The following is a 14,348-nucleotide window of genomic DNA, read 5'->3' on the forward strand; positions in this document are numbered from 1 at the left end:
TCAACAGATATTTATCAACCATGATTTGCTAAAAGAATCTGCAGTTTGATAAAGAAAAAGGACAAATGTACCAATAACCACTGTACAGGGCAGATTTTGAAAATAAAGATCTTCCTTGATTTACAATGGGGTTACAGCCCAATAAACCCACTGTAAGTTGAAAACATCATAAGTTGAAAATGCATTTAATACATCTAACATACTGAACATCATAGCTTAACCTAATCTACCTTAAACATGCTCAGAACACTTATATTCGTCTATGGTTGGGCAAAATCATCTAACAAAAGCTTATTTTACAATAAACTGTTGAATATCTCATGTAATTTATTGAATACTGCACTGAAAGTGAAAAACAAAATGGTTGTAAGTGTATTGGCTGTTTCCCTCTTGACCATGTGGCTGACTGGGAGTGGCGCTGCCCAGTATCACAAGGGAGCGTCACAGCGTATTGCTAGCTGGGAAAAGATCAAAATTCAAAATTTGAAGTATGGTTTCTTCTAAATGTGTATTGTTTCCACACTATTGTAAAGTGAAAAAATCACAAATTGTTTCATCGTAAGTCAAGGACCATCCGTATAACAACGGGGAAGTGGCTTAGGAATTCAGGAAAGAAAGAAAACCTATATTTTTGAGGAAATCAAGAAAGAGTTCACACTGAATATCACTGAAGATTAAACTTGACAAAAAAATGTAATTTAACGGATGAAAAAGTGGTGTGGTATAGTTGTGTGTGAGTGTGTGTGTGTGTTTGAGGATAGGGAAGTAAATTCCAATTAAGGAAAGGATATAAGCAAAAACACAAAAATGATGTACATGAAAGAGAGGGTAGCTGAGTTCATTTGAAATATAGGGCAAGTTAAAGCTAGTAGATGCTCTCCCCTTGGGAGAGAATCCAGAGGGAAGAGGGCCAAGAAAGAACTTGGATTAAGAAGGCAAAAGGAGGAAAAGAATCATATGGAAAATGCTCAAATGCTAGTTCATTAACTCAGTCATTCTTTCAACAAATATTTGTTGAAGACCTGCTGTGAGGCAAGCACTGAAGCTTCAGGTGACTAAATATTTCCCATGGGGCTTATGATCTACAGGCAGATATCACTGATTAAATGATGATGCAAATCATATGGAAGTACAGCTGGAATAAATGCTGCAAAAGAGAGGAGCTGATGGGGAAGGCCAGGTTAGGGTAGTGAAGGAAAGGATGGTATGAGATAAGACTGAAGAGGTAGGCATAAACCTACCCTAGGGAGAATTTAGGGAATGGGAAGTCTTTAGAGGGCTTTAAATATGTGGGTGACATAAACATACCTGCGTTTAGAAAAGAAAAAAAATCACCAGTGGTCCAGTGTGGAGAATAGATGACAGAGGGCAAGTTGGGAAGGTGAGTTGAAATGTGTTTCAGTATTATGGTAGCTTGGTCCAGAGTTGCGGCTCTGAAGATGGAGAAAAGTGAAACAATAGAGACCTAGTTTGAAGAGTAAATGGATGTGTTGCAGGTGCCACTAACAAGACTTGTTACCAGGGTGGATGAAGAGGTTGAGAGATGGTTGGTTCCTAGATAGATCTGTTTTGTGCAGTTTATAGAATGGTGATGCCATTTAGAGACACGGCAATTGATGGAGAGATAGGTTTCCAGCGGGACATCATGATTTCAATTTAAGAAATGTTGAGTTTGAGCTGCCCTTGCGATTTCAAGTAGATGGCTTAATAGGCGTTTGGATATATGAGACTGAAGCTCAGATGATCTGGGATTAAGATATAAATATGTACATCTCCTATGTGAAAATATAATTAAACTATGGGTATAAATGAGATTACTCGGGGAAAGAGTATGACATAGAATAAGAAAAGAAGAGGGCCTAGGATCAGGTCTTGAGAAACACTGTTGAGAGCTATCAATCAGAAACCATATCATTAGCTACTGAAAAAAGCAAAGGATTTGCCTTCTTAAAATCTGAATAAAGTTTATCCTTGAAATCAGAAGTATAATGAGCATTTAAGTAAGAAGAACTGATAACAACATGTTCTGCATTTAAATTTTAGAAAAGAATGAATTACCTTTCTCTCCTTCACTATCAAATGACAATCTCCTTCTGCGTAGTTTACAGTTGTCTCCTTCAGAATCATTCATGGACTGGGATTGTAATAAGAGATCAGCCTTTGTTAATGGAACGTGAAGATAAAATGGAAGATTATTCAATTTGAACACAATGTATCATCAGTAAACTCTTTACCATTTCATATTATTTCAACCACTTTGAGACTTAATTATTAGATTGCAGGCAGATAGCTACAATACTTTGCTTAATGGTTTTCTCTAAATTATAAAATAGTCTGCTAGAATAATCCTAGTAGTTTCTCCACCTAATGGGGAAATCAGAGTTGTAGAAGTTATTTATCAGAAATGTTTGGGGATGATGTTGTCAACATTTAGAGACAACATATTCCTTCATGTGGAATATATTTTATGTAACTTGGTAAAGTTAAAATAAAAATAATAATAATTTAAAAAATTGCAGAATCTACATTACTGCAGAGAAAAAAGTGTAAACTAATTATAATTAGCTATGATGTTTAAATTACATGGTAATGATGGCAAGGTTAAATTTCACAAGAATAAATATAAGGTTGAATTCAATAAACACTATGCTCTGAACCCTTGATTATTTTGTTCCCCATTCCTCCTTCCTCCCTCTCTTGTAAACAAAACTGGAAGTTTCCAAATATTTTTTTGGTTGCTGCCTAAACTTTTTATGTAAATACGTTATCTGAGGTAGATGTCTGTTGTTTTTAAAAGCAAAGTAAGAATGAGGTTGGTGATCTCAAACTGCAATTTGATAGAATTCTGAATTAAAATCATTATAAAAAGAATATACTCTTGGTAATGAACCTCTTACCACCTAATTATTTTTCAACTTTTCAGCTTTTTGAAAAGAAGTAACTCTCTGAGCTGGTGCTTCAGGTTATCGAATGGTACTCTTGTGACCTTAAAATCTTTGTCTCTCACAGCACCCTGGGAATGACTGTAACTCCAGGGAGAATGAAATATACCACGTTTTACCTAACTCTTGACCTGAGGATCTTTTATTTGTTAGCATTAAAATACACTGGCAAGTGTCAAAACATTTGGTTTCTGACAAAAAAGTATTTAGAATTGGAGTTGGGGTTATGAGGTTTGGGGGGAAGGGGATGGAGGAATAACCTAGTAATAAATTGTGGGCTGCAAGATAAAGTCTATATTCTTAGAATACTCGTAGGTCATAAGGAAACATTTTCATAGTGGAAGAGGGTGAGGGATATAAGGGTTACACTCTCAAAATTCATCCTAGGTGAAATCATATGTAGAATTATTTAAAATATTATTTCTAGTAGAGTAAATGTTCTTCATTCTGTAGCATTAATTTTGACTCAGGTATAAGCCTGATTAATTTATACTTCTGCAATTTAGAAATTGTGTTAAATATGGGCCTAAATTTTAAGAGTTTAACTTCTTCATAATTATTGAAAAGATATCGGTAAACAGTTTATGGTGTAAATAATAGCTGAGAGAATATTTTAACCTCTTTATAAGATAAACTCTTCTAGGCAATTTTCAATAGACTAGAATCACCCATTTATTACAAATAATTGTCATACTTAACATAAACCAAGGCTATTATAAATCAAATATGTCACCCAAGAGTTCCTAAAAGGTCAAATTTAATTGAACTACCTAAAATTATTCAATATACTTGAAAGAGATTAGACTGAATTCCTTCTCTATAATTGAGAAATTCCAATATTAAGTTAGCTTTTCCTTTCAAATATTCACAATTGCTTAAGTTTTTCTACACTATTCCACTTGATCTTTCAGAGGTATTTGGGCAATCCAAGAATAAAATAAAATGTCAGAGTACAAAAGTAAGCAGGCAACATATACCTTTGCACTTTCATGCCTTAGGTTGAAAGTCAACTCTAGGTTTGTGAGAAAGTGATCAGAAAACTCAGGATACATGTCCAAAACCTCTAGCAAGTCTTCTCTCTGGATCTTATGCAAGTCACAGTACGTGAGAGCTCTTACATCTGCATTAGACTTTCCAGGTTTGGCATAAAGATGAACCATTTCTCCAAATATATCATTTTTTCCTAAAAAAGATAAAAGGAGAAAAGGAAAAAAAGGAAATAAAAGGAATCTGAACTTAATGTTTTCCTTCTGAAAGTAGAAGGGGACCACTGACCAATCCCTGAACCAAAAATTTCATATGTAAGACCCTACAGCCAACAGACACTTGGGCAGCAAAATTCCAGTACATCGTACTGGCTGCCCCAGTCATGTTTGTTCTCTGACCGGAATTTTGTCTCTTAGAGCACTGGTCCTGGTATAATCCCCATTACTTCCTTGTTTTGATTCTTTGGCTAAGCATCTGGAATGCAGCAAACACGGCTCTAGTCTGCTATGCCACACATTGCTAGAAAAGTGTCTTGCCAATAGTAGGTGTGGTCTAATTTTGTCAACCTAGGAATATGGGAAAGGCTGTGGAGAGTCAAATTTTAAAACTTTCTATCTCAGGATGGTCTCGGGAGGTGATGCCAAACATGGGGTTTTGGTGGAACTCTTTTAACACTTAGAGGACTAGGGGTACAATTTGAACATACCCTGTTTCCTTTAGTAACCACTTTTGGATTTGCCCTTAATAAAGTTGCCCAATTGTTTAATAAATCTAGTTACATTTTCTCAAAAAAAAAAAATACAGTCATGCTTTTTTACTATATGGCCTTATGGCCTTTCTTCTAAAAGTGTGCCCTTCCTGCTTTTTTGCCAAACCTGGGGTTATTTCACTGTCTGGCTTCTGATGGGCACCCTCCGCATCCCCTCTGCCTAGCCACGTGTCACCTCTTTCCTAGGTGCCCTTCAGTGACGAGGATGATAATGACAGCAACAACAAACGCTGAGGACTAAGTAGGTGTCAGGCACTGTGTCAAATGCTTAGGTGTATTATCTCACTTGATCCCCAAAATAACCTCATGAAAAAATTACTAATTATTATCCAAATTTTATGAATATGGAAAGAAGATTAAAGAGAGTAAACGGATTAGGTCAAGGTCACCTTCTTAGTTGGGTGAAGTAAAGGGAGGGAGAGAGTGGCCATGACTAAATCCCATGTATTCTGACTCCAGTCATAATCTTTGCACCCTTGATATATTTCATCTTCTCCCAATATTTTCCCTGAAAGTCATGGCCACTTAGATTTTTCTGTCTCTGAATGTCAAGGCACTTAAAAATCATACCTATGGAATACATGCGTAATAACTACTGATGGATTATTGATTACATAACTTTTAAAGGTAGTCAATGGCAGCATAAAATGTACCTTCTTACATATATCCTGAAGCTTCTTTTCAGATTTAGAAAAAACTCCCTGGATCTGTTACTGTAGTTTTTGGTAGACAAGTTCATATATACCCGACTATGGAAACTACCAAGACTTTTAAACAATAATGTTCATGTAAAAGAAAAATGCTGTAATGTTCTTATTCTAAACGTGAATATAATGGGGAGAAATCAGATGCCATATCTTTATAAGAAAAATTAACATTGGAGAGAATACATTAACTGTAGTTTAAATAAATACTTAGCTTTTCAAAATAGAATAAATAATCACTATTTCTGAGGATTTTAAGTGCAGATTTACATGGAAATGGAGACAGAAAAGGAGAATCTCTTGAAATTCTTTATAGTTTTGATACTTCAGTATAGATATTATCAGAGAAAAGCTCTGAACTAAATTCAGCATGAGCTCCGTATTTTAATTAGCTACGTGACTGTAAATGAGCAAAGGGTAAAAAATTATTATTTTATAAAGCAACAAGGCTTGTTACCTTCCTGTAGAAGTTAGGGATGGCTGATTTGAAGATCAGGAATGCAATGATGTGTGCTCCTTCCCTGGCAACATACTAGAGCAAACTGTCAAAGCCAAATCTGGTGAAAATCCCACTTTATTGTTTAGCTGCTAAGTGATTTAGAATATGTTTTTAGCCTGCTTATTGGATCGTAAACCAAATTGTGCATCTGGTCAATTTTGAAAAAATTTTCAAAAGGCTCTCATAATAAAATTATCAAAATAAATAGGAATCTCTCAAACATCTTCATTCATGTTTTGGGTCCTGTGCTATGCCCATTTTGGTTCTGCGTAGCAGTGAAGAAAACAGACAATATCCTTGTCCTTTTGGATGTTAACATCAAGAGTCAAGTGAAAGGAAATCACTGACTTATGTGCTTGTTATTTAAATATAACCAGATTTAATCTGCAGGAGAAAAGAAGTGCACATGTTCACAATCATTGGGGGTTGGTATTCTCATGGGGAGACGGAGGCTTAAACATACTGGCTAGGGGATAGGAGAGGACAACAACTGATCTAGTTTCTCTCTGCTCCCTTGTTCTTCCCTATTGTTCTAATATTCTAAAGAAATCTTACAAGTTTCAATGACTAAATTTATTTTTGAAGAGGCAGATTGGACAGATGGACTTTCTTTTGCACCCAAACCAGTTTAACTTATTACTAATTTTCATCTCCTCACCACTGTTATCCCTAGGTGTTAAGTTTATAGCCCTATATTACCCAGGTAAGGACTCATATAATTCTGTTTGATGGGACACAGCAGGTAAAGTGTACAGCAAGTGGATGAAATTCATCAACATATAAACCCACTTCATGACAGGGCATTGGCACATGCTAGCAAGTATGCTTACTACGTATATATTTTATTTAAGGTGATAAGATCTCAGCATGAATCCAAGATCCTCTAACATGAAAAGGAAAATGCTGACTATTTTCATATATCTGGCCTCAAAAGCTTAAGTAGGTGCCAAGATGGAAGCATTTACACACCAGAGAAAAAGTGAGACAGTCAAGAAAACATATTTTCTGCAAGGTTAATTTGATTTGAATTGAATTTTAAATAAAGCTTTAAAATTACTCATCAGTCTTAGTACTCATAAATAAATAGGAAAGCCCTCTTTTCTATCATTTTAAACTATGCATTGCACTAGCTAATAACTGAATTTGTGACTATCCAATTCTAAAACACTCACCCAGAATAGCTACCACAATGTCATCTTTGAGGATTTCAATGGAGCCTCTGGATAAGAAATAAAGTGCAGTGAGGACGTCCCCACAGTGAACCAGGGTATCTCCTGGAGGTGCATGGGTGGTCTTGAACTTCATTGCCAAAGCTCTAAGGCAACCTTTACTTGCCCCTCGAAAGGCTTTGCAGTTTTGCAGCAAAGTCTGGTTGAGATGTAGACAAATGTCAGCTTGTAAACATTCTGGGAAACCCTTTAGGACCTGAAGAAAAAAAAAGAAAGAGTTTCATACTACCGGCGCACAGGGTTACCTCCACCTGAAATAAAGTATATTTCGCGTTCACAGAACCACAGGTGTAGTAAATGTCACAAAGGAGTTCTTACAATGTTTCTACCTCGCCTGCCTTAATGAATACTTGCTTTGCTGAACATGTCAGAATTTTAACTCAAATACTTGTTCTCTGAATTAACTGCAGGCATTCAGATGCAACACAAATGCTGTCTCATTAAAATGTAATGCCTACAAAGTTTCACCCTGCTTCTCATTTCCTGCATTGTTATGTAGCACCATACTGTGCACAGATATAATGCAATGTGACAATTAATAAGACATAACTAATGAAAGGTGGTACAACTAGAAAGACAACCTTTAGAAGGAATCTCAAGTCAATTTGGACTACTATCTCTGGTACACATCTTCGTTATAATTAGGAAAAATAATGATCCTGAAATAGCCACGGTATTTGTGTCATATACCAGAAAGTGTCATATACCATACTGTTAGACCTTAGCTAACAATACTTGGAATATTTATGTTTCATATGCACATTATTAGTACTAAATATTTTGATAAGCACTGAAAATAGAGAAAGGGAAGGAGAACAGCAAACGTACTTTAAAACTGTAGTTCAGTTTTCAGAAATGGAAATTGTGCCAGAAGTTACGATGCATACATAAACCTCCTAACAGCTCTACTGTTTTGACAACCTATTCAGTGACTAAATTAAAACTTGTAAAAAAAGATTAAACAATAGCTTGTGATGAGTGCTGCTCAATTTAAATTGAATAAAATTTTATGTTATTAAAAAAAATGTCCAGTATACAATGGGTCAAGGATACTCAACTCTTCTGCATGTGTCTTAGCTATTTTGGGTGGCATATAGAAATTTTAATTCTCAGGTTGACTTTCTTCTGTCAGTAAAAATGGATCCATTTAAATATGCTTTGGAGTAGAGGGAGAAGGCATTATATAGTGCCTAAAAATGTAATTTTAGGATTTCCTACCTTTTTGGGTCAACTTCTTATTGCTGTCCACTATAGCTAAAAGTAATAATAAATTATTTGTGCAGAAAATTCAAATGCATGTGGCCCGTAGAGAAACTTCAAATTAGATCATATTTAACTCACAATTTTTACTATGTTAAAGATTAAAGTAACTACTGGGATCCTGTGTCTGCAGGACCACTGTGTGATGCAATTGGTCAGACTGATTGTGATGAGATACAAAAGGATCAATGAGAGACCTGAAACATGACAGCCACTGTTTCCAGTCTTATTTCCTTCATTGTAGGGTCACCCACAGAAATGGGTCAAGGGTGTTTTAGAAGAAAAGCCACAGGATATAAATTCTGGTCATGAATTTGCCACAGGCTGATGCTTGTGCAAGTCACTTGATCCATCTGTGTTTCTTTGCCAGAGAATAAGAGCCTTTGCAATATTGGAATTTGTCGTAAGTTACCAATAAATAGTGTGTTGATTGTGGGACCCTGCTCATCCAGCTCCAATCAGCCATAGAAACTCAGACTTTTATCTTAAATTTCCTGTATTACTTGGCTCAGACTCCCAAAAAAGGAGCTCTCCTCTGTCTGAGTTCCTAGGCACTCCTCTGAAACCTCTCCCCTTAACTGTAACCTTCAGGCTTCACCTCCATGACTGGACACCGGTCCGATTGCCTGCTTAGGCTGGAGACCTCTCCAGAATCATAACTTGTCTTTGCCCATTTCTGCCTTTGGAGTTGGAGACTCTTTTCCCACGCTTTGCTGGGATCACAAACAACCCAGCTCCTCTCATGGAAGCAACCCTCTAGTTCGCTGGTTCTTCTACCTGTCTAAACTAATCACATTCAATTCTTTGGCACGTGATGCTAGACTAGAGTTAAGCTAGGTTTGGACACTGTCTTCTGAAATGGGGCCACTTTATTTGGAGGTGCTATGTTAGGAGCAAACCCCAGTTCACTGGCTTCTCTGCATATGATTTACTTTTCCTGCCTGAAGCCCACTACTGTGGTCTCAGTGTAACTCTCAGATGTCCCCATACAGATAAAAACATAAAGAACATTAGCCCAAGTAACAGATATGCCTATTTTTCTCTTGGGGTTTATCTATAAAGGCATTTTATATTTCACATAAATGGAGATATTGCTACCGTTACAGTAGGTGGAATGAGAATACTGAGCTTACAGCTGTTATTTCTGTCATTCTCCTGAAGTTTCTCAATTATACTTTCTGAATATAGCCTGGTTATAGAAGGAAAAATTGTGCACATGTGCGTGTGTGTGTGTGTGTGTGTGTATGCATGCTTTGAATTGGAAGATGCAGATAAGATGATGAGATAGAGGTAGGGGTTATTCACTTCTCTGGGTGTGATATGAGCTATGGAATCAGATAGGCATGAGCTCAAGTCCTAGTTCCATCCCTTACTAGCTGTGACTTTTGTCAAGTCAATTAAATTTTCTTGAGAGTCAGTTTCCTTTATTGTAAAAATAATATCTACCTCACAGGGTTGTGCCCACAATTAAATGTCATAATGAATGTAAATCATCCTGTGCATTGTAGATGTTCAGTGAAAAGTGTACTTCTAGCTTTTTCTGCTTTTTTTTTTCTCACACATATTTATTGTTCCTAAAGAACTGTTGCATTCTCTTTGCTAGAAATTGAGAGATACGTGCCCAATGTGTTCTTTTCGTTGGTCTCTTTGGTGAGTAGGAAATTCACCACTAAATTTTGTGTTCCATTGCCTCAAGAGAGTTTAAGAATTCTTTTTCCTTCCATCTCTCTAACTTTTGTTTCCTGTTTCTGACTTGTGTTAAATATTTTGGTTTACTTTCACTTAGGTTTTCACTGTGAATTGTCTTAAATCCTTTTTGAGAGTGGTCAGTTACTAAATCAATGTACAAATATGTTCTTGGAATTCCAATATTCTTAGAATCATCCACAAAACCTTAAGAGCACTTGAGAAAGTTTTTCAACATCATTCTCAAGTGTCTTTACTATATGTTGTCAGCCCCTAACACTCAACCTATTAGGAGTGGCAATCACTGGAGAGAATGACCTCTAATAGGAGGTACCATAGAGTTCCATGGAGAGGACTTTGTTTGCATGGGGGGAAGATACACAGATCTTAGCATGAAGGACTTGTCTAGATTAAGTAATTCTCCTGTGTTAGCCCTTAACTGACTTTCTTAATTTTCTTAAGTGAGTTACATAGATCATTCAGGTAAAACTCAATAGAAGTTAAGATTTAATCATTGAATCTCTTCCTAGCCCAGATGTTTGGATGTCTAAAATAAGTTAGCAGCATCGGAATCTGGCTATGCCTAAGTAAAGGGATTTTAAAGTGGGAGTTATAAGAGAGGGAGCTGTATTGAAACAGAGGTAGAAGAAGATTGAAAAGAGTGGGAAGAAAGGGTAAGTTTAAGTGGGTATTTATCCAAGGCACCCCTTTCCATTGGGCCCAGCCATTTTACCTTTGTTGCTTCCAATGGATAATCCTTTTTTTGTCAGGTTTGGTTCCTCTGCTAAATTACCTAACTTGGAACTTCCTCATTCGGCACTCAGATAGTGGCATTTTACCAGGCCTAGCAGGTCTGGCTAAAAGACTATCTATGCCAAGTACACAGGTACAAACCAGGACACAAGCTGGTTTAATGATTATTATAGTCATGTTGCTACCCTCTATACAACCTTCTAGTTTGTCAAGCTCTGGAGCTGCTGTGAGGGTACTTAGCACCTTTCACTGTGCATCTGGAGCCATTGTTTTATGGAGTTAGCCTGTTTTCAAAGACTAAGGAGCATCACCCAGAATTAGTTTCATGGCCTGCAGCTTGGAAAAGCAGTCCTCATTCTTTTAGCAAATATTTATTAAGTATCTACTGTATACCGAGCAGTACGCTAAGCATGAGAGCATAGCAATGAATAAAACATGTTCTGAAAATACCCCTGGTCCCCAAGCCTCTAAATGCTCAGATTAAAAAAAATTATAGGGTTAATCAGAATTTCCCACATTTTCAGCCAAATCTGGACATCTATAATGCACATTTACAATACCAATTGTTGTTCAAAGGAACCCTCAAGGGAACAGTTAATTTAAGGTGAGTAAAAAGCTGTAATTTCACTTTTCTAAAGTTCCAGAACATTTTTTTCAAGGCTGATAAAAATTCCATATCTTAATTATGATATAAAGTCACTTGAATATTTTATAAATGTAACATTAACTTCCCTTTACTTGAATTTAGGTAGACAAAACTCTGTGGAACTCTCAAATTATGTAAGACAAATGAGACATTTGTTCTTTTAAGTGAGTATGGAGTGTTTTCTGTGATTATTAAAAGAAATCAATCCCATAAGTTAGCATTAGAGAGCCCAAAGTTTAGGGACATTCAAACAAGAACCACCCAACAACCACAAAACAAGACAGAAGTATTAAATCAAAGTAAAACTGAAGAAATTATACAAAGAGAGAGCAAAAATAGAAATAACTATGCCATAGAAAACATCTATCAAACCCTATTATTCCTTCCTCAAATTTAAGATACCAGATTCAGTGTTTGCTGTTTCTTAGCCTGGATTGTAAAACACTCTCTTTTGGTGGTATGTACACTTTCTAGGTTATGTTGGAAGAGCATCAACAATTGAGTTTTTACCAAAAAAACACCCTCTTCCATAGTGTTTTGAAGTTTTGTATTTGCTTTTGAAAAAAATCAAAATATATTCTTTAATAGATGCCCCTTATCTAGATAGTATTGGAAAGGTGACCATGCTGAAATGAATGGTTTCTGGTTTGTTTCACTTAGCACAGCTGCAGAGAAGGAAGAATTCCTAAAGAGACACTAAAAAGGGCACATTGAGAAAGACAATCTGAGTGTGGCAAATGGTTCCCCTAAATAGCAAATTAATCATAGAAACAGCTTTGGTAACTGTGATAACTGACATTAGGAAATTTTCTGGGGAAATTCATTGGGTCATTAAATACATGTAAATCTTGACAAATTAAAATTAATCAAAACACAAATTAACGTTCCTTATGAAACACTAAACCTCAAGCATGATTATTAAGTAGATTATGCAAGAAATATATCAGATCTTAAATTTCTGCCCTAGAGTACAACCTTAATATTTTATAGCATTTTTGATTCTAATAGAATTATTGCTTGCTATGTGAGCACTCTAGGCTTGATAAATCTTTAGCACTTAAAATACACTGAACCTTGCTTTTTGTTGTTTCTAGAAGTTAATATTCTTCTTTAATGGATTTCATAATTTTGAGGTCATCCAAGATTATTTCTATGATTATGGTTTATCATTAAGTGATAAGAAGCAGATATTTTTCATATTTCCTCGGCAATTACACATTTAACCACTAATCAAGGTAGGTAGATTCTTTTAGTAGTTTTAAACATATAAATATATATAGCTCTAGTCTGAAGCTCAAATTGCTTTTTCATCTACTTTCTTATTTTACTTTCATGTGGCTTATTATTTTATTGCATAGGGCCATCGTACCTGGCCAGATTGCTGGCAAAGCAGGGCACTGTAGAATCCATGACTAAGGGCTTTTATAAGCCTTGGGAAAATTAATTAATTTTCTACATGCAACTTTTCAACATATATCATATGGTTACATCATTTAGGAAAAAAACATATGAGCAGAACAAAATCTTACTGCACACAGACACGGAAAACAATGTCATAAATCCTGAACAAGTTCTGGTGCAAGTAAACGTTCCTTGAAAAATGAAACAGAGTCCTCCCTCCTGCATCTTCCCCTCCCCTTTCCTGCAGTTCCCATCCCCAGTTAACAGCATAACTATGAGATGTTCCTTTGCTTTCAGAAGGACACACTTGGGGCCTAGGATGAGTTGGAGTGTGGGTGATGATGTGTACGCAGAGGGGATTTATTACTTTTGCAAACATATTCTTGCTACTCCAACTCTGGAGCCTTCTGCTAAATCAGCAAAAACCTGACTTAAAAGGATGCGTTAGGATTTCTGAAATACGGCCTCACGGGAAAATCTTGGAACTCACTAGGGTTTCTAAAGGTAACAGGAGGGATCAGCATCCTAAGAAGCAATTTGAGGACCTTCCCCTCAACTGCCCAATTACTTGAGCGAGGGAATGAAGGAGGGGATGGACAGAATTTAACCACAGTGGATGAATGGACATTTTTGCAAATACTTTTTTACAAGTGGATTGATTGTAGATGATCTGAGCTTGCTTACAAAGTAAGGAAAAGGGAGGTGCAATCTGCCAGGTGATGAAAAGAGTGATTTAAGTACCACTTCACACTTGATATACCATTTTGAACTTGGATCTAGTTTTATATTTCAGAAAAAATTTCTCGTGTATAATATTTTAAAATCAAATCTTCTTTTGATTTATCAACTTTATATAAGGAATATAGAATGGTGATTTCCCCATTTTTCATGTGAAAGCTGAAGTATAAGTGCATTACGAGATTTTATTTGTGGAAGAATTAAGACTCCAAACTTACTCCAGGATTCTTCCAACTATTGTGACTTGCCATAGCTTTTCATCAGATTGGATTTCAAAAGTTGCTACTAGTATGGTGAAATGTTTCCCACTCATTTTATTTATTGGTTTATCAGTAAGTAAGAAAGAATTAAAATGTAGCATAAATGCCATTTTCTTTTTGTACCAGTTAGGGAATTTGTTCCTCAGAAAGGTTAAGGCTAGACAGCAATTCAATTGCTTTCTAAGGAAACTGATGGTTGTATCAGCAATTATATAACTTTTGCAAAATAGCAGAAGCTCTCAAAATAGTAGAAGTTCTCTTCCTCCACCTATTAGATTCCGCTTCTGTAAACTATGTTGATTCTCGTTACCCAACGCTCTGAATGTTACATATTGTTGTGTCCCTACACATTTCTACTTCTACCAGTTGAGTTACAAACCAGCAGTGTATGTTCTGAAGCCTATTTATGTCAGCTGTACTTGTTCAAGAAATTATGTAATTCAATCGTACTACACATAAAAGAATGAAATAAGT

General features: G+C 36.0%; 1 protein-coding gene across 2 annotated transcripts in view; it reads right to left on the reverse strand.

Moving 5' to 3' along the window:
• Nucleotides 1-14,348, reverse strand: part of KCNH7 (potassium voltage-gated channel subfamily H member 7) — a gene marked incomplete at both ends in the record, with an annotated part of 453,180 nt that overhangs the window by 20,819 nt on the left and 418,013 nt on the right. The window contains 3 exons of one of the 2 annotated variants that reach the window (XM_082841792.1): nt 2,059-2,158; nt 3,920-4,125; nt 7,074-7,326. In XM_082841792.1, the coding sequence (XP_082697918.1) occupies nt 2,059-2,158; nt 3,920-4,125; nt 7,074-7,326 (559 nt within the window). Of the gene's footprint in view, nt 1-2,058; nt 2,159-3,913; nt 4,126-7,073; nt 7,327-14,348 lie in introns of both variants that reach the window. The other variant, XM_082841793.1, reaches the window with a different exon arrangement.

This window comes from Leucopleurus acutus (genome assembly GCF_964270905.1).
Source record: "Leucopleurus acutus genome assembly, chromosome: 6".
NCBI lineage: Eukaryota > Metazoa > Chordata > Mammalia > Artiodactyla > Delphinidae > Leucopleurus > Leucopleurus acutus.